Source organism: Primulina eburnea, chromosome 11 (genome assembly GCF_022965805.1).
Source record: "Primulina eburnea isolate SZY01 chromosome 11, ASM2296580v1, whole genome shotgun sequence".
NCBI classification, from domain to species: domain Eukaryota; kingdom Viridiplantae; phylum Streptophyta; class Magnoliopsida; order Lamiales; family Gesneriaceae; genus Primulina; species Primulina eburnea.
In genome coordinates, this window is record NC_133111.1 from 42,671,253 (window position 1) to 42,692,071 (window position 20,819).

Genomic DNA, 20,819 nt, shown 5'->3' on the forward strand with positions numbered 1-20,819 from the left:
GGTTTTAGAACAATTTCAAATCCAGGGTATCGGATCCGAGTCATCCGATTCTGCCATGGTTTAATTGTGTCTTGTTCACCTGGTGATATCTGATAAAGATAATATAAAACCAGCATTATAATTAATAATATATATTTCCCTTTCTTTTTTTGAACAATATATTTCCCTTTTCATAAAGTAGGGACTTTGTTTCAAAAGCAAAGTTTGAGATTGACCGCGATGGGGCTAATGGTTTGGACCATCCACGTCACCATCACAGACAACTAAAAAGTTTCACTCATCGTGGCACCACAATCCATCACTTACTTCATTCTCAAATGGAATGACGAAAAATGAGATGCAATGTTCTTATATTATGCAGCATTTTTACTCTAACTTTACGATATTTGAACTTAAAAAATAATTAATTTATCTTTATTTTTCAATAAATAATGCTCAAACTTTTGTACGGTTTCAACCGCGAGAAAGCATTTCCAACCATGCATATTTCCACCTTAAATATTATTTATTTTATTATATGTACTTTTGTAGTTGAAATAGCTTCATAATAATGATGTTATAATCTATTTGATTGTGATATTACCATACATAAAGTGGTTTTTCTAGTATTATGACAGTGTCATTATTGTGTATAATAGTGTCACAGTAGTGTTGTTTGTTTTAGTTACACTAATTTTTCTTACTCTAAAAAAAGAGAGAAACTTTGGTGTATGTAATAATACCATAAATTATTGAGGACCAAGTAAAAACATACAGGCCTAAGTCCAGTCCCCATTTGCTTTACAATTTTAATTTACAAGAACTATGTTCTTCTTGAAAACTAAACAAGGTAAATCATTCCCACCTCTAAAGTTGATGCACGAGGCAAATTCAGTGCATATGTTGGTGATGCACAGTTCCTTCTCAAGAAATCATACCCCACATTGATCACCACCCTCTTTATCAGACTCGAACCGGACTTCGCCTTCACGTAACAATGGCCTAATATAAATGCCATCCCCGCCTCTCTTGCTTCCATCAGTTCCCGTAGCTCTGCTTGGGCTTCTGAATCGATTTGTGGGCTTTCAGGAAGGAGGAATCTTACCCTTTTTCTTGGAATATCGGGTGCATGAATTTCCCCTAGCTCCATAACGCTGGCTATATCAGATAATTTTTCATCATTTTCCAACATTTTGATGCCGTTTGTATGTGTTGATGTAGTCCCAATGACTGTCATCTTCTCTTCGTTTTCTAGATTTTTGTCCGACGGACTGTCCCACTCTTTCCCCTCCGAACGGATGAATTCTGCTATGCTACAAACAAGGTCCCTTTCAAACTCCACGTCATCCGTGAGCGAATCACGGTATCCATAACGGGCTATGCATCTATAAACTCGGTACCCTTTGGGCCCGATTCTTCCAACAAGAAATCTCTCCTCGGGTCTCACATGAGGAACTGGGACATATTTTACACAGAACAGGACTAGAACCTGGTGAAAAGCTGGGAGATTAGTCACGAAATGGGAGAAGATAGCTGGAACTCCAGAAACAAGTTCTGTATGTATGAGGCCAATGCCTCGGACCCGTACAATCCCAAGATTGGGACTCAAACCGAGGAGCCAGTCGATAGAAACTTTGTTGTGAAGGTCAAACTCGTACTTTTTAAACGTGCCATAATGCCAAATGTACATTATTGCTAGAAAGATAAATGAGAGTGCAACCGGAACCCAAGCTCCTTCACGAAACTTGATGAGAGAAGCTGAGAAGTAGAGGGCTTCGATGGAACCAAAGAAGAATATGAAACACATGGCAAAAACAACACTTCTATTCCAGCACAAGACGATGACGAGAGACATAAGACATGTGGTTACCAACATAACAGTTATGACAGCCAAACCTGGTTAGACCAACAGGGAACAATAAGAAATTTATTCTTGTTGTCATAAACAATGATGTCATTTCAGCGTTGATATTACCTGACGCATTGCTAATGTGTTTTGTGTCTCTGAAGCCAATGGTCACAGCCAATCCGAGAAGCATTAAAGTCCAGTTGATAGCTGGAATGTAAATCTGCCCACATATTTTAGACGACGTGTGTATTATTCTGACCCTTGGAAAGCAACCCAAAGCAGAGCATTGCTTAATGATGGAAAACGTCCCAGTGATGATGGCTTGGCTTCCCACAACAGCAGCAAGTATTGCAATTGCGAGGACAGGCCATCGAATATTTTCTGCATGACGAGAGGAGGGTATGGTTTAGCCGCAAAACTCAAAAAAAGTTCAGTTATCTTGGATACTACTCATAAAGATGAAATGACATTTGACAGAGAAACTTTACATACCAGGTACAGATTCATAGAAACCAATTTGGTAGTAACTCTCGATTACATGATGTTTGGATAAATAAGCGGCTTGTCCCATGTAAGCAAGGATCAAGGATGGATAAACCACAAAGCTAAAAGCTATCTGCAATAAGGCAGCTGTTTAGTCAAAGTCGAACCGGCAAAAACTTTGCAAAACGCGTCGAATTTATCAGACTCGATGATATATTACACCAAGGGCAGGTCGTATCTCTTATATAGTGTAATGACCCGAATTCCTATTTTGAATGAAGTATTAATTAAGACATAATTAATGAGTTGATAATTAAGTATTATTAAGGAGTTGATAATTTGGGATTAAGCTGTGGATAACCCGACCTACTTCGGATTACATTATCTTGAGAAATCCAACTAGACCAATGAGATTCCGACACGTGGCAAATAAGATTGGTTCGGATTTTCTGAAATAGTGTGGATGCAGCCTATAAATGGAAGCCGATTCTTTTGTTTCCTTCACCGCATTCTTCTGACAAAGTTCTAGTTGTACCTTAGGTTTTCTAGCAAGTTTTTAGGGCACTTTGGTGTCGGGAAGTTTCGGAGCTAGTGTCGACTCAAGGAGGGTCGGTGAACTGAGATCGAGACATCATCAGCGGGCTGACGACGGACGTAGGTATAATCCTAAATCCTTAGATAGTGATTTAAGGATCATTAGGGAGATCTTTGTAGCATGTTTGATCTGGTTTGTTAGTGATTTCATTATGTTGGTATTGTCTAGGTTCAGAGCTTTCTGTCATATTGTTTTAGTGAGGTACGTGATGTACTGACTGAGATATCCAAGCGTAGTATACACACTTATATGCTACATATTTATCTGTTGCATGATACATGTTTTACTCCTTTGGCATATTATGCATGACATATCATGTTGAGCCTGATATCTTTTGAGATATACCTCATTTGTTAAGGCCGCTCAGCCCTATTCTGTATTGTGGACGATGGGGTATCGAGAGCTACAGTGTCCGATGGGACCCGCGGGCTCTGATGACCTGGACATTGCAGGTCCACGTCTTGATGATGAGTGTGAGAGCCAAAACATGCCTAGGGCATATCAGAGACTACACACTCAGGCGCCTCTAGACTGAGCATGAGATTCTTGACTTGATCCTTGATATCCGAGCATATTGCATTTCGCATGCATCATATTAGTTTGTATACTCGTACATTCTCGTATTGGGCGATTGTCGCTCACGTCTTTGTTTTCATCTTGGGCACCCCATTCCACGGGGCAGGTCTTAGGTTGGACGGTTCGGACGACCAGGGCAGTGGCTAGAGCAGTTGGGTTTCGGTGGTGATCCAGTGGAAGTTTTCTGTGGTTTATCGTTTTCTCGTTCAGAATCATGTATTTGTTATGGTTGTATTAATGTTTAAGACTGTTGTTATTGCTTTGTTTTCATTTGGGTTGTAAGATGATTAAGTATTTGGTTTCCGCTGTTTAATTGTGGTTATTAAGTTTAATGTTGCATGTTTATTAGTCTGTTTAGTAGTGGCTCGGGTAAGGGCGCTACATTTGGTCTATAATCTTACAGAAAATCTGAAACTCAAAGAATAAAAAGAAAAGTAAAAAATCCACTCACCTTGATGGACAGCTGCGAAAAATGTCCAAGATCTGCAAACATGGCCTCTGAACCTGAAAATATACATCACATCTAAATGAGATTTAAAAGGAAGAAACTATTAGGATACTTTTAAGCAGAAATAAATAGCATTATAAGCTCTAATAACCTGTTATGCACAACAATATCCCACCCAAGGACATCCAGCCTCCTTTTCGAGTCTTCTTCAAGAATTTATACATGTAGTAAGGAGAGAGTGCCTGGTAAACATTCGGATTCCAGTGGAATATATTATACACTCCAATGGCACTGATGCAGAATAGCCAAGTAATCACGATTGGAGCAAACAGAAATCCTATTCGGTGGGTTCCGTAGTGTTGCAGATAAAATAAGAAAACCAGTATTATACAAGCAACAGGGACTTCGATATCTGTGAAACATGAAAAATTTAAGGAAAAAAATACATTAGCCATTTCTTAACAGCTTAATAGGCAAAAAAATCAGGACATGCATACAGAAAGCATGGCCCATAGCTACATTAGCCGACAACTAATAATATCTGGGCACCTAATAATGGTTCTCCAAAAAATGGTAAATCTGAATGCCAGCTTTTTGGTACTACGCTCTACTGCTGATACAGCAATGATAGGCGGCACCAAGATTAGATTTTTTTTCCCTCACAAGAAAAACAAACAGGCAAAACTCCAATTTTCATTCCCTTCCTTTCAGAAGCAACAGTATTACTTTTTCGAGGAGTTGTTAATCTATAAAGCATTAAGGCGTGACAAATCTGAATTGAGTGGAGGAAGTAATTCAGCGTAAGTAGATAATACTAGTTTGGTAACAGGTCATATATGCAACTGTAGATAAGCCCAGGTCCAGCGGGAATCGTATCACTAATGGAGATGTCGAGAGAACAGAAGATCATATGACCATAAAAATATTGCATCTTAACATATCACACTTAATTTTTCAACTAAATTTCAACCACTATATGTTCTCTTCTCTCTACAACATCACATTTTCAGCAGAAAATCATTAAACTCCATTGTCTTTTATTGTTCGTAAGTGATTAGTTTACACTAAATACAACTTAATTTACTTTAAGTTGCATCTCGTCGTCAGAATACAGCGATATGGTCCGCCACAATCAAGAAGATGGCGGCCTGACTTTACTTCAATATAAATCATATTAATATTTATTTGATTAAAGCGAGAAGTTAGTCCTGATGCACGAAATGCCCCCACAATAATGACTTTTCAGCACAATTTGGTGGAATTTTTTTGTCCACGAAATACACTAAGCTATGAGAATAAATTTATTTTTGGAGATTAAATTGGAGGTTGGAACATCTTGAGCATTCAAACATCAATGTCTTTGAGGCCTAGAATTTGTATCCAATCAATAATTCAATACTAAGCATATATTTATTTCCTCGATTTAAAAAGTTCCACTTTGCCTATCCCAATCACTGCACTTTGTTCACAATGCAACAATGCAGAAATCCAAGCACCAATAATGAGCTTAAGACAAGCCATTTTGACAAATTCAAGATTCGCAATGATACGAGTTTTCATATTTTTAATAATTCAGTCATCACCAAAAAAATGGTGAAAGACAAGATTAGGCAGACAATTGAATTTTTTGGCTTGTTGACAGAAATAAGAATACCCCCATCTTCTTCAAAACTAAGAAAAACAATTCTAACACGTAAAAATGACAGATCAAAATTCATACGAAACTTACATTGGTGATGATGCTTTGACACGACAAGCTCTAATCCGGACACAGCAGAAAATACTGAGCATATACAACAGAAATATGAGTTAATTCTAAGTTCCAACGTTTCAATTTCTCCAAATTTACAGTGACCACCACCAAAAAGAAGCAATTTCATACCAGAAATAGCTGGTGTAAGAACTCCATCCCCAATCACCATACAAGTCCCAATCAAAGCCAAAGTGAGTAACATCCTTTGCAGCAATCTATGCTTTTCCAATGTCGATTTCAAGCTTAAGCCAAAACCTTTATTACCTGATGCAATTCCATCTTTTCTATACTCATATAATTCCTCATCAGCAAGCTGCCCATTTGGCAAAGTGCTCACCCGGGCATGGCGGCACAGCAATGAATACAAAGCAAAAGTCCCACCTTCACCGTTATCATCAGCTCTAAGTACTATGAACACATACTTAAGAAGAGGAATCAGAGTCAAAGTCCAGAATACGAAAGATAAAACCCCATATATTTCCTCGTTAGACTCTGAATGTTTGATGTCCTCCGCAAAAGTACTTTTGTATACATACAAAGGTGAAGTGCTTAAATCCCCATAAACAACACCCAAACTCTGATAAGCTAAGGTCAGCACAGCTCTCCAAGATTCTTTCTGTAACAAAAATAAAACAGTAGGCAACAAATCACCAACTACCAAAATACTAGTAAAAAAATATCGATATTTCTTTGGCACAAAGTTCTCACCTTTATAGCATTGTTAGGGTTCCTGCCTTCAATATCCATCACAAGCGTCTACGAATCATTGGCTGGTATCCGAAAGCAGGTATGGGTTACCCATTTGAGCAAGCACTATAAGCCAGCCTTTATACCAAGAATGCTCCGTTAAAAAAGTAAAGGCGCCGTTCTTATCATGGGTACAAAACGAAAATCTACAAGATGACACCAAATAAAAGACTGTTAGGAAGTTGTGCTGAACATTTGTGCCTAACACGACGTGTTTTGTGGAAAGCAAAAGAAAGAAGAAACTCATAGTGACATGTGTCGTTTGAATGGCCACTCTATATAGCTGATCTTGCTGCACATACATCGGTCCTACCCGTAAAAAAATCACCGCAGATCAAGAAACGCAACTCCATTGGATCAATTAAACAAATGTTCAGATTCAAAAAAAAAAAAACAAAGTGAATTTAAATGGTTACACCCATTAAAAAAATATGGAACTGCTGAGTGAACCCACTGTGTGAAGAGTGTTCGCGCTTGATCGACGGGTCTTTATCAGTCGGCCAATCCTTTGTTTTCTTCCATGATTAGATGCTTACTACTTCAGACGGCTCAAATCACTCGCACTCGAAATGCAAGTATTTATGGACTACGTCCCAAAACATATATTCGAAATCGAAAAGTTCGATATCTAAAAAAATGGGTTAATATTGGTGACACGAAAATCAAAATAGTAGAACCATGGAATATTATTCCCTCAGTCAGCCCTGCACCGGCCCATTTACAATATTCTGTCACATCAATTCAACATAAAAATACATATAGAAAATGGTTAAAGTTGTTAAACCATATCCACAGTGGAGAATTGAATTGTGGTCCACACATCACTATGCTGTGAATTTGGTTTAGTTTGGAACATCAATTATTTTCTAAAAAAATATTTAATAAGTGTATTGTGGAACAGATTTACGGATTTATATATGTTAGACAGATAAGTTCATTCTACATTTACAATAAAAATTAATATTTTTGATATAATATATAATATTTTTCATAGGTTGAGTTTGATTTCTGTCTCACAAAAATGTTCCGTTAGACGGTCTCATAATAGTTTTTATAAAATTATTTAGTTTACTCAAAAAAACACTACTAATTTTGAAATATGTACTCAAATTCATGAACACAAAACCAAAAAAAAAGAATTAAAAAACTCCCGATTAAGAAAAAAATCAATTAAAATAGTATAATTAGTAGTGTTTTGTGAGACATATATTTTTTTTTGAATATATATTACTAATTTTGAAATATATACTAAAATTCATAGATGAAACATGCTCCAGTATATCATATATATCTCACTAGGCCTCTTATAAGACAGTCTCACGAATCTTTATTTGTGAGACATGTTAGTCATATCCATATTCACAATAAAAAGTAATACTCTTAGCATAAAAAGTAATAATTTTTCATGAAAGACCAAAAGAAGATATATGTCTCACAAAATACGATCCGTGATACCGTCTCACACAAGTTTTTGTCTATATATAATACATCAAATCTTTAGAATAACTACTTTGATGATTTTAATTGATGGACAAAATACTCATTCATTTATCTAATAGAATTTATCATAACAATCTATTTTAGTACATTCTAAAAATAACTATAATTAATTTGTTAATCATACTCAATAAATTCAAGAATTTTTTTTCAAAATAATTATATAAAAAATCTGTGTGTGTATTGTTAGTTTCAAGAGTAGGTCTTTTGTGAGACGGTCTCACGAATCTTTATTTGTGAGACGGGTCAATCTTAGCGATTCACAATAAAAAGTAATATTCTTAGCATAAAAGGTAATATTTTTTAATGGATAACCCAAATAAGAGATCTGTCTCACAAAAAAGATCTCACATAAGTTTTTGTCTAGTTTCAATTATCTATCAATAATTAACATAATGATTGACAGTTAATTCTCCAAAAATAAAATCCTGCGGCTATATTATTATATTAATCTGATATTATATATGTAATACATCTTTATATTTAATCTTAGACCGATTCAAAAATTATATATTGGAGTCATTCATTTATATAATATTGAGAAAATATATATTTTAAATCGTTGAAATTTGCAGGCATACAATGAAAATGAATCTCCAGGAGTTTGCATGGATCTCCAAAGAATCCCGATTATGCTATTTTTCAACAAACAATCGGTCTTTCAATGTATAAATTGATATGCATTCATCTTACTTAATTACATATTTAATGCATGCAAATAAATTTTTGACTTTGGCTCTAATAAATATGATGCAAACATCATATGCTTGAAACTAGTGGATAAAAGTAACCCGAAACCGAGCGGGTCGGGTATTGGTTCAATTGTTCACCACTACGTAGCATCCTTACCTTTTGATATTCCAATCATTCAATCCGAATATAATTTTTATCAGAACATTCAATTCAAAGCAGACCTTTTGTGAGACGTTTTCACGAATCTTTATCTGTGAAATATGTCAACCATATCGATATTCACAATAAAAAATAATACTCTTAGCATAAAAAAATAATATTTTTTCATGGATGACTCAAATAAGATATCTGTCTCATAAAATACGATATCGATTATCATTATATGAGCATGTTAATTAGAATTCTTACTTCTCATTCTTATACTTTTTTTAAAAAAAATCTTTCTTATATTTAGTTTTAATAATTTAAACCTATATAATAATATTGTCAATGCTAATAATAATAACAATCATAATCATTTAAACTATAATAAAAAAATTAATTAAATAAAACGAGTTAGTATTGGTTTTTATTTAGTATATGTTCGAACAAGAGTTTTGGTGTAGAAGATGAATATGCGGGGTTAAATTACAGAAGCCGTAGTTGTCGGATTTCCTCGTATTCGCACCTCCAAAATCTCAATGGTCACCAACGCTCCCGGCCTCCTTCTGCAAACCCAACCTTAATCTCTCTCCATACTTTCTTGATCGATTTCATTTCAATCAGAAGTAGAGTGTTTAAACGACGATTCTTGAAATCATCTCGCGGAGAATCCGAGAAAATCTGGCCTCCGCCATGGAAGATGAATAGAATATTCACCACGCCTGCATCCCACCTCCGCCACTTCCGGCGAACGCTGACCCACCACCATTCCGCCGCCGTAGCCGCCTCGGGCGAGCCCAACTCCCTCAGCATCTTATGGCACTACCAAATCCTCGATCCCAACAGCGACATTGTCAATCTCTGGAACCACATATTCTTGATCACCTGTCTCATCTCCCTCTTCATCGACCCCCTGTATTTCTATCTCCCGTACGTCGGCGGCCAAGTCTGTATGTCCACAGATAACCAAGCTTCTGTTTTGATCACTTATTTTCGAACCTTTTCCGATTTATTTTACGTTCTACACATGTTGATGAAGTTTCGCATGGCGTTTGTGGCTCCGAGCTCCCGGGTTTTCGGGCGTGGGGAGCTTGTTATGGATCCCCATGAGATTGCCATGAAGTATCTCAAATCTGATTTTATAATTGATCTCACCGCCACTCTGCCGCTGCCTCAGGTAATTCACAAACTTGCTTGTGAAGCTAATTGAGCACATTGTCTTTTTTACAGTGTCTTCGAACTAAAAAAAACTCGGTTCTCTCAGATTGTGATCTGGTATGTAATTCCAGCAACGAAAACGAACGGAACCGGTCAGGCTGACAACACTCTTGCTCTTATTGTCCTAATCCAGTATGTTCCACGGCTGTTTGTCATTTTTCCCCTGAATCAGAGGATAATTAAAACCACGGGTTTTATAGCCAAGACTGCTTGGGCAGGAGCTGCTTATAATTTGCTTCTGTACATGCTAGCCAGCCATGTGAGAATATATAAGCATATATTGCCTCGACCTTCCACTTCACATATAAACCTCTTTTTTCATGATTCAACATTGGTTTCAGGTATTAGGAGCTTCATGGTATCTGGCATCGATAGGGCGGCAACATTCTTGCTGGGATCAAGGGTGTAAAGACGAATATACCAGTGTCCCACCGTGTAATCTGAAATTCCTTGACTGTGAAAGTCCTGAAATGGGGGGTATTGAGCGACAGTATTGGCTGAATTCGACTAGTGTACTTTCACGTTGTGACGCTAGCAATGATGATTCTGATTTCAAGTTTGGGATGTTTGCTGATGCTTTTACTAGCGAAGTTGCTTCATCAATTTTCATTGAGAAATACATTTATTGCCTTTGGTGGGGCTTAAGAAATTTGAGGTGTGAATGTCTAGAAACAAATTTTCGGTTCTACTTTTGAGCTCATATGTTCTTTTACTCATCTTATTTGAATCTTACTTAGAGGCCGTATCTTTTCTGATCTATGCATTGAAGGCCTCGATGTTTGCATTCAAGATTGTTTCAAGATGATATAGCTTGTAACCTTGTTTGCAGTTCATATGGACAGAATTTGACGACTAGCACTTATCTTGGAGAGACGACATTCTGTATTGTTCTGTGCATTGGTGGTCTGATACTGTTCGCCCGTTTGATTGGAGATATGCAGGTAATAATATCTTATCTCTGAACCAGATCACCATCACTATGACATACATGTTGGAAGCTTATTTTGATGTTTAGTTACGAGATTTTGTCTCTTTGGTTCTCTTGAATGAAGACTTATTTGCAATCAATGACGGTGAGACTTGAAGAGTGGAGAATTAAGAGAAGGGACACTGAAGAATGGATGAGGCATCGGCAACTGCCTCCAGATTTGCAGGAACGTGTTCGTAGATTTGATCAGTATAAATGGCTCGCGACACGAGGAGTCCACGAAGAATCCATCTTACGGTCCTTACCTGTGGACCTTAGGCGTGAGATTCAAAGGCATCTATGTCTTAACCTCGTTCGCCGAGTATGCAATCCTTCAAATAGCTGCAACTTTTGGAAATATTTTAACAAATCATCTGAACAATCTCCTGTAATTTATCCATTTTGCAGGTTCCTTTCTTTGCACAAATGGATGACCAACTCCTGGATGCCATATGTGAACGTCTAGTTTCATCCTTGAGTACAGAAGGCAGCTACATTGTTCGAGAAGACGATCCGGTAAACGCGATGTTGTTCATCATCAGAGGACAACTCGAGAGCTCCACGACAAATGGTGGACGTTCCGGATTCTTCAATTCAATCACCCTTCGACCAGGTGACTTCTGTGGGGAAGAATTACTAACCTGGGCTCTAGTACCAAATTCCTCAAACCTTCCTTCTTCAACCCGAACCGTCAAAACTCTAACAGAAGTCGAAGCATTCGCACTTAAAGCAGAAGACCTTAAATTCGTCGCCCTTCAATTTAAACGTCTTCAGAGCAAGAAGCTTCAGCATGCATTTAGGTACTATTCCCATCAGTGGAGGACATGGGGTGCCTGTTTTATTCAAGCAGCATGGCGAAGATTCAAGAAAAAGAAGCTAGCGAAGGAGTTAGCTCTACAAGAGAGTTTCTACTATATGTCTAATTACAGCAGCGACCAAGACGGAGATTCGGACAATGGAAGTGCTGACAATTCATCGGTTGATACTCCAAGCAGTGCTCGGCATCTAGGAGCCACAATTTTGGCTTCAAAATTTGCTGCCAACACGAAAAGAGGAGCTGGTGCTCAGAAGGTTCAAATTGCTGATCCTGCGTCCTCGAGCTTAAAGATGCCGAAACTGTTTAAACCAGATGAGCCTGATTTCTTCGAGGATCTTTAGCTAAGATATTTTTTTTGACAGATAGAACCAAAAAGTGGAGCGAAAAGAGAAGATTGATTAGATGCTTGGTAGGACTACTCTATGAACTTAGTATTGTAAATTGATTAGGAGCAAATGTTAGTTTTAATTGTTCATTACAGAATCACCTGACTCACATATACATCAGCATGTCATCCATTTCTCTTTTCTCGAAATTTCATTATACGTTATGTTCTTCAAGCACAATATTTAGTCAAGTACCGATATGTTGCAGGATTATTGTCTTTGTTTCTTAACCGATGCGCAGGATGTACTCATATTCTCATCCATCAAGTCTATTATCAGCAAATTCTGCCTAGTTGTATTCCTTTTAATGGAAGATTTGGCGTGCTCAATCAAATAAGATATGACAATGGTTAGCTGAGCGGCGAAAACGGCCTTCGCTGCATCAAAGCTCCAGGCTTTACAAATCGATTTTCTCTGGGAGGCTGCATTGGACGGAATTGGTTATCACAATACATTTTTCTCGTCTTTCTTTTATGTCCTGTAATGGCATTTCTTGAAGGATGACAGTGATTTCTTGGCATCGTTGACATATTTTTACCCTTTTTTCTAATGACAGTGGTTTCATCGTATGGTTGATATGATATCGATCTGCAGAAGCAATATTTTGAAGATGTATATATCTCCCATACACAACACTGCCAGATCTAAAATTTAAGAAAATTGTTACAGATTTTCTTGCAATTCTTTTTTATCAGTTTGTAAAATTGAGAAACAATTACGTATATTCTATGTCATTATTAATATTATCAACAACCCAAGTATCATGGTCGCTTGGACAATTCATAGATCAATCACCATCAACATGAATTCGAATTCACGCTACTCCACACAAAAAAAACATGCATGAATTGCAGACAAAACCAAAAGAACATTAAATTAATTATTTAATTATGTGTATATGCGACATATTTTATTTTCTACAAACTTAATGAAGAATAAGTTTTTAAAGAGTGCAGATTTTTAAATAAGCAGTGAGATATATTCCTTCTAACAATATTTTTAGGACAACAATTATCATACATGCATATATATTGCTGTAATTTCCAGAAACTAAGCCATTTCTTGCAACGAAATGGAAGATTTTAAGTGCATACTTCCATATTCTAAATTTGGATTCCAATCAAAGTCATTTTCCTAACAATTATAATATATTTTCCTTAAGAATAAGTCGTCTAAATGCAAATTTGAGTCAATTTACGAAATGTGAGCTCTCCAATATGTTTGCACACTTCGAATTCAAAAATTTACATCCAAACTAATTAATCCAAATGTTAATTAGCCGTTGCATTCCCTTCCTCTCCATATAAATGCGAAATCCCCTTAGATCTATACATTTAACATTAGATTTTTCAAAAGATTTTCTGCATTAGGATTGAAATAATGAATTCGACTCGTTGCGCCGCATGCCGATATTTGAGAAGAAGATGCCCTTCCGATTGTATATTCGCTCCTTATTTTCCTGCCAATGATTCAAAAAGATTTATTTGCGTCCATAAAATCTATGGAGCTAGCAACGTTGGAAAGATGCTTCAGGTCACTTGTATATATATATAGTATCTGAATTTTAATATTACAATATCTATTAAATTGGACCATTTTTTTTTCCCAAAAATTTCAGTAAAGTTATCGATTTTTAATTCTCTATTTTTTTTATACTTCTTCAAAGTAGAATAAAATAGGGATCAGGATGATCATGCATGCATAATATAGAAAAGGAAAAGAATTAATACCCTAAGAAAGAAAGGGATCAACGAGCTCCATGTGTACGTTCTTGTAAACTCTATACAGCAAGTTTTGCTTCTGAAAATTTTCTTGGCTCCTGGATTTCTTACAACCAGGAACTTCCGGCGAATCGACGAGCGGAAGCAGCCAACTACTTGATCTTTGAAGCTCAATGTAGACTCCAGGATCCGGTATATGGTTGTGTGGGAATAATCACAATTTTGCATCAACAGATACACGAAGCACAGTTCCAACTAGCAAGAATTCAAGCACATATTGCTGCACTCACAGCTCATCATCATCAAGTTGAAGTTACACCAAATTTCAATCCCATTTCCTCGCCGGCGCAGTATGATATTGCAAACACAAATTGGTTCGACTTCAACCTAGTGTAGATTTATTTGGTTGGAGTTTTTTTTTTTTTTTTCAGTTCCTTGATTTTTTTGATTAGCTCTATAATTTGTTGGCCTATTTTAGGAGATGGGTTTCCATTTGTTGTAAGATAACAAGTTGGATTTTTATTTATTTGTTTGCCAACTTTATAAAAAATGACATAAATTAACAAAAATTAATGTTAAATACATATGTACAATGTTTTATCTTTATGTTAACTGATATACTTAAAAATCAAACAAGACTGTATAATTCATAATCAATATTTGAATAGAATTTGTTCATATTTAACTCTAAATGTGCAATTATTGATTATATTTTAATTCATGATGAGCCTGCGTAATTAACTTTAATTACGTGGAGGCATCCTTAATTAGCTGTATTATACCATATTCATGATAAAATTTAAGGAGAATAAATCTTTTGTTACATTTTTAAGTAACAACCTGTGTATTACTGATAGAAATTTACCCGCATGTACTAATTATGACAAATATGTATTAATTATAGAAAATTAAAATAAGTTACAACTCTTTAATCAGGATTTCTATTCAAATTGAAGAACTTTAAAATGTGAAACAAGTAATCTACAATTTTTTTTATCCTACACCCATTGAATCATCATAACATGATATCGACTTTCATTAAAATAATGAGATACCCACATGATATAATGATTTTGGATATCGATTTCAGCATCTTTATGGATGTTAGATTTCATGGATTCAAAATTTTAAATCATCGAATCGAATTATTTATTTGTGTAGTTTTTCAAATATAAACGTTTCAAATTCATCATCTTCGGTTGTGTTCATGTACCATATAAGAATGGGATTACACCAATATTATGTGTTTACTTGTTTTTTAATTGTCCGTTTTAACTCATAAAGCCCATCCATGTTTATCAAATTTAGAATTTAATGTTTGATAATTCACCACAAATGAAAATTATATTAATACCCTCTGGAAGGTTAATGCTCTCGATTCCCGGTGGCCGGGTATATTCTCGGGGAAATCAAGGTCAAGAATCGAGACATCGGCGCCGGAGCAATGAAGGGATGGTTCGCCGGAGTGGTGAGGAAGGTAACATACACGCCACGGCGGAGGAGGAGGAGGGCTAGCTGGAGGTGTAACGCCCCAGATTCGACGATTGTCCTCACTGTATCAAGACGGGTCTTTCCAGCATGCTTATGTCCTCACTCACACGCACCCTGGGAAACTTCCCAGGAGGTCACCCATCCCAAAATTGCCCCAAGTCAAGCACGCTTAACTTTGGAGTTCTTATGTGATGAGCTACCGAAAAGAAGATGCACCTTCGTGATATGAGTAGTACCAATCAAATCTTTTAAGCCCTCTTCAACTGTTCAGTCCATTACATTGCACAGTCTCAGAATCCCTCTCATTCCCGTGTGGGTCGGTTCATTCATGTTCCCTTCACCTAGAAGCCTGCCAGGAGCCGCTCATTGTCCGTGCAACTGATGGCACCGGCGATCACCCCCCGCCCTCTTCGGCCCCGGGCCTCACATGCCCACCAGCTTCCGCTTGGTTCGTCCCCGAACCACACCGTACTAAGAGAGGTCGGCTCTGATACCACTTAAATGTCACGCCCCGAGACCGGGGTTAGTCGACACCGACGTTGTTTAACAATCACACAATCGAAACAACAAGCCTTTCGTAGCACAGTATAAACCGAACCAGTTTATATATCATAATTTCAATGAAATAACATTGTCTTTGCAATAACGAAATCCAACGAAATAGTAAATAATGCGGAAGCGTCTTACAATTCTTTAAATCAGAAATTCGAAATAAAGCCTATTAATTATCTGGCAAATCACCAACCCCAAAATTGATCCGTCTCTTCGTCCTCAACCTGCTCTTCGGACTTATCTGGGAGGGGAGAGTAAGGGGGTGAGTATTTTGGGAATACTCAGTAAATGGGGGACTTTGAACACAACATAAAAGTTTTATAACATTTTCGAAACATATCATAAACGTACAACATGATTTTCATAATCGTAACGTAAATTCCATAACATAATAGCACTGCGACACTGAAATTTTTCACCTTTCATGGTTTACTGATATCAGTCCCTAAGTTTTGATCCTCTAAGGGGGCGAGGCCGTAAAACAGTTCTATCCCACTGTTAAGGGCCATATGTTGGAATTCCACCCATTTTCAGGGAATCCTCACAGTGTCAAACAAAAACGTACCAACTTTCATAAAAACGTATAGACAAAACGACGGTACTCGACCGCATTTTTAAACAAAAACCGAAAAATTTAATATGCATAAACCGAAATTTAAAACAGCCCACTTACCTTAAATTCTTGAAAAAACTAGGTTTCTTCGAAATTCCTACTTCCCTGGCTGGACGGCGGCAGCGGTTCGCTGTGCTCGAAAACTCCTAAGGGGACTAGGGGGAGATTCTCGAAAATTTGGTGTGCAATGTGGTGTGATTTTTGAGTCATAGTGCCCTCCTATTTATAGTGGTTGGCTGCTATCGGGATCGAGTGATATCGCGTTGAAATCTGACTTAAATCTTTTATCTCGAATCGTGATATATCTATCCGTGATTTGTTTGAAATTTAAATCTTTTATCCCATACAAATTTCGAAATGTGATAATAATCTGATATGGTCCCGATTGTACAGAATCCCGGGTTTTACAGGAGGAATGGAATAGTGTGGCCTTTTGACATGAATGGGAAGAGCAGCAGATAAAGTTTGGAACTTGGAGAAAAATGAAGAACCATTGCTTCTGTTTCTTTGCAATATTTATAATATGTATTATGTGTATATTTAAATAAATAAAATACGCTGGTTTCAAAAATAAATAAATAAATAAAATTCGATTCTAGTATAATAAATTGATATTTATTTTCACTTTTAATTCTTTTCACCATTGTGACAATTACGTGTCATGTAATTTTGCCGATGCTGAAAAAAGGACTAAAAGCGAAAATAAAATTCAATTTATTTGACTAAAACTAAGTTTGACGACTTGAAAAAAAACATGCCAATATGACGAATTCTGTAATTTTCACTCTTTAAAAAACCTTGCAGAAATATCCCTTCCTTTTTTTATTACAACAACTTGATCGGATAGTGTAACAATTACTCTTCCGACACTTATTTTGGGATAAGACATGAAAACATGCATGACAAAATGTACGTGCATCAACAAAGATTTCATATAATTTACACTTTCAAAAGAATTATTTTATTCCTAATTTTGATGAATAAATTTATTATAACTAGTAGGTGTGGGTATCACAAACCCGTGTCTAAATGACATTCAAAATTATATACTAAATCACAAGGCTACATCTTCCCTACTCCAAGCTTATAGGAGTAGGGGTGTCAAAAATGAACCCGACACACTAACCCGACACGGGATGATACGAAAAATATCGGGTTTGGGTTGGGGGTTTTCGGGTTCGGGTCGAAACGGGTCGACCTGAATGCAAACCCGAAAAAAAAAAATTTCTCGGGTGGGTTCGGGTTGCCCCGGGTTGACCTGAAAAAAATATCAGGTCACCCAATGACCCGACCCACCCGACTCACCCAACCCATCATGTTTTTTTTTAAAAAAAATTTTACAATTTATATAACTATTTTCTAGACCCAGAGTATAATAGCGACGGATTTTGACTACAACCGTCGCTAATAGCGACGGGTATTAACAAAACCGTCGCCGATCAAGATCGGCGACGTTTTTATTAATACCTGTCGCTACTTAGCGACGGTTTGTATAAAATGTCGCTAATTTTGCGACGGTTTCAACAAAAACTGTCGCAAATATTTTTTTTTAAAATGTTATAATTATTTAAATCTGAAATACAAATATATTGTGCTGTATAATCCAAAAAAAATTAACAAAATTTGAGAAATGTAATCATATTATTAATCTGTAAATAATAATACAAGTGTTTCATACAAAATGAATCAGCCATGTAACGCTCCATCTCCTCCTGTGATGTTGATTTAAAATGAATCAAATTGAATTTTTTTAATGTAACGTTGATGAAAATAACGAAATTTAATAAACTTACGTGGAGGAGGCGGGATCGCGTGTCAACGAAAGATCCATCTGCATGTTGATGTGTGTGAACGTATAGCTCCCATGATTTTGAAATGCATCGTTCGCATCAATTTGATTATGCTCAGTATTTGGCTCAACATCAGTGACATAAGCTCGCCTACGTAGAGTACTCACATGCATCCAATCTGATTCTGCTCTCTTTGTTGTTGGATAAGTCAAATACACAACTTGCGTAGAAAATACAAATGGTTCGTAGTATTCAAGACTCTTTTTTCGATTGACATCAACAATTTTGTACTTTTTATTATGAACCACAAATTGTTTGTAATTTCGTCTAAATATGGTTTGTTCTGACATATTTTTTGATTGTAAGGATAACGGATATATCAATTTAATAAACACTCATGATGACTAAGTGCAAATGTTAAAAACGACTCTAAACGCGACAATTTATAGACAGTTTGCTAAAATCCCGAACCCTAAACCCTAAACTATTAGCGACTGTTTGCTAAAACCGTCGCTAATACCCTAAACCCTAAACTATTAGCGACGGTTTACTAAAACCGTCGCTCATATAAATCGGCGACGGTTTCATGTGCGACGGTTTAAATAAAAACCGTCGCTATACAGCGACGGTTTTATTAAAACCGTCGCTATATAGGCAGCTAAACGATTATATTTTTTTCTATATTTATTATTATTTTTTATTTTTTCGATTTTTTTTTCATTAATTTTTTTTTTAAAAAAAAAAAAATCGGTTTAGACGGGTTGAGTTGGGTTAGACGGGTTCGTGTTCGGGTTGGGGGGTTTTGGGTTGCTTCGGGTTCGGGTTGGGTTCGGGCTGAAAAAAAAAAAAAAAATTCGCGGGTTGACCCACAACCCGACCCAACCCACCCGATTGACACCCCTATATAGGAGCAAGACCCTTGATATTGTAAAGAATAGGTTCGGAAAAAGTGACCGTGGTGATGCCACAACACACAAGAAAAATGCAATTTAAAGTTTAAATTATTTTACATTAAAGAGAAAAAAAAGAAGTAAAATGTCTGTTTTTTCTTAATTAGCTCTATATTTCTCCAATAATTTCTCAGTATCGAATTCTTACTCAAAATTGTTGACATATCATCATCTTTATCTTATACAAATGGGTCGAAAAATATGTCAAATAATATTTTCTAAAATATAAAAAAAAAAAAATATGCTACATTAGACGGCCGTCTAAATGGATCTAAAAATCGGGGCTAGACGCCGCCCAGGTGGTCTTAAACAACAGTTTTTAGAACACTCATTAAAACACTCCTTCCCTGATTGTAAGTTAACATCTTGAATTCATAATACTTCAAATTTAAGTTATTTGAAATTAGAACAGATTTCTAATTCTTGTTAATATTGAAGTCATTTCAAGATCATTTTTCAAATGACATGCTTTGATCCAAACCAAATACGATCTTTATACATTTTCTTGGCTCTCTATGGTCTCAACCACTGTCTCACTTACATTACCAATTCCTCTATTTTCCCTAAAATCAACAATCTCCAATCTTTGATCTGAAATCTGAATGGAAACCTCAGTTCCATGACCATTTTCTGCTGTTTGAACATCTCTCGATTCAACTTCACTGTTAGTCTCTTCACCAAACATCGATTCAGTACTGTTAACAACATCAGCACAAGCCCTGCAAATTGGACAGACGGAAGTTCTCAAAAGCCACAAATCCACACACTCTGCATGAAAACTATGATTACACGAAGGCAAAAGCCTGCACTTTTCCCCCACCCGAAAGTTCTCCAAGCAAACTACGCAATCTCCCAAAGGGCTGCTCCCCTTTTCCTTCTCCTTGAAATCGAAACATGGTAACTTTTCGATGTCTTCTTGTGACATACTCGTACTTCCGAATCCCCCCCTCTCCACCATGTTAGGCTCACCTCTTCTAAGCATCCTCCCGACTATACAAACACGGATCAAAATCAAAAGCCCGATTCCCACGAATAGAAAAATCACCGAAATGATTATTGCCATCACGATCACATGAGTTGCGATGCCTAAGACATGGTTAGGCATTGCCAGCTTAACATTTAGTTATTTTTTCGTGGTCAAGAAGAGGGAGATGGACACTATTTAGAGGGAGTGAAAGAAGTGTTGGTTTCATTTGGTGGAATTTGGGGTGATGTAGGAAAAGGTATCTTTTAGGAAAATTTCGAAGAGAAAGAGTAGAAGCTGCTAAAGCGATGAGGCCATTTGTGTTAATTTAATTGATAATAATGCAAGGTTTAAGTGGGGTTTGTGGTACGTGGAGTGGGTGGGAAAGGAACGAATAAAGGAAAGGTGCTATAGATTATGAATTGAGTGAGTCTCGTGTGAGATCGTTTCATGGATCTTAATCTGTGAGACTGATCAACCATACTCATATTCACAATAAAAAGTAATACTCTTAGCATAAAAAATAATATTTTTTCATGGATGCCCCAAATAAGATATTTGTCTCACAAATACGATCTGTGAGACCGTC

General features: G+C 36.6%; 2 protein-coding genes across 4 annotated transcripts; one reads left to right on the top strand and one right to left on the bottom strand.

The window, feature by feature from the left end:
* Positions 1-693: 693 nt before the first annotated feature.
* Positions 694-7,033, bottom strand: LOC140806312 (potassium transporter 8-like). Of its 3 annotated transcripts, none has more exons than XM_073162898.1 (10): positions 6,885-7,031; positions 6,684-6,739; positions 6,392-6,576; positions 5,813-6,299; positions 5,660-5,713; positions 4,082-4,342; positions 3,934-3,986; positions 2,321-2,444; positions 1,955-2,209; positions 694-1,875 (listed from the first exon to the last, which is right to left on the bottom strand). In XM_073162898.1, the coding sequence occupies exons 3-10, from the start codon at positions 6,428-6,430 to the stop codon at positions 821-823; spliced, it is 2,328 nt and encodes a 775-aa protein (XP_073018999.1). In that variant the 5' UTR covers positions 6,431-6,576; positions 6,684-6,739; positions 6,885-7,031; the 3' UTR covers positions 694-820. The 3 variants fall into 3 exon arrangements, with proteins under 3 accessions (XP_073018999.1, XP_073019000.1, XP_073019001.1); XM_073162899.1 differs by lacking the exon at positions 6,885-7,031 and adding an exon at positions 6,847-6,863; XM_073162900.1 differs by lacking the exon at positions 6,684-6,739 and having other exon boundaries at positions 6,885-7,033.
* Positions 7,034-9,218: 2,185 nt separating this feature from the next.
* LOC140806311 (cyclic nucleotide-gated ion channel 18-like) lies at positions 9,219-12,108 on the top strand. Its single transcript, XM_073162897.1, has 6 exons — positions 9,219-9,938; positions 10,026-10,238; positions 10,321-10,634; positions 10,809-10,920; positions 11,032-11,268; positions 11,355-12,108. The coding sequence occupies exons 1-6, from the start codon at positions 9,462-9,464 to the stop codon at positions 12,102-12,104; spliced, it is 2,103 nt and encodes a 700-aa protein (XP_073018998.1). The 5' UTR covers positions 9,219-9,461; the 3' UTR covers positions 12,105-12,108.
* The last annotated feature ends 8,711 nt before the right edge of the window (positions 12,109-20,819 follow it).

Coding starts and splice junctions, on each gene's coding strand:
- LOC140806311 (XM_073162897.1), top strand. CDS start 9,462: ATGAATAGAATATTCACCACGCCTGCATCCCACCTCCGCCACTTCCGG. Junction 10,921..11,031: donor GTTTGATTGGAGATATGCAG/GTAATAATATCT, acceptor TCTTGAATGAAG/ACTTATTTGCAATCAATGAC. Junction 11,269..11,354: donor GTCTTAACCTCGTTCGCCGA/GTATGCAATCCT, acceptor TCCATTTTGCAG/GTTCCTTTCTTTGCACAAAT.
- LOC140806312 (XM_073162900.1), bottom strand. CDS start 6,430: ATGGATATTGAAGGCAGGAACCCTAACAATGCTATAAAG. Junction 2,210..2,320: donor TTTCTATGAATCTGTACCTG/GTATGTAAAGTT, acceptor CTCGTCATGCAG/AAAATATTCGATGGCCTGTC. Junction 1,876..1,954: donor ACACATTAGCAATGCGTCAG/GTAATATCAACG, acceptor TGGTCTAACCAG/GTTTGGCTGTCATAACTGTT.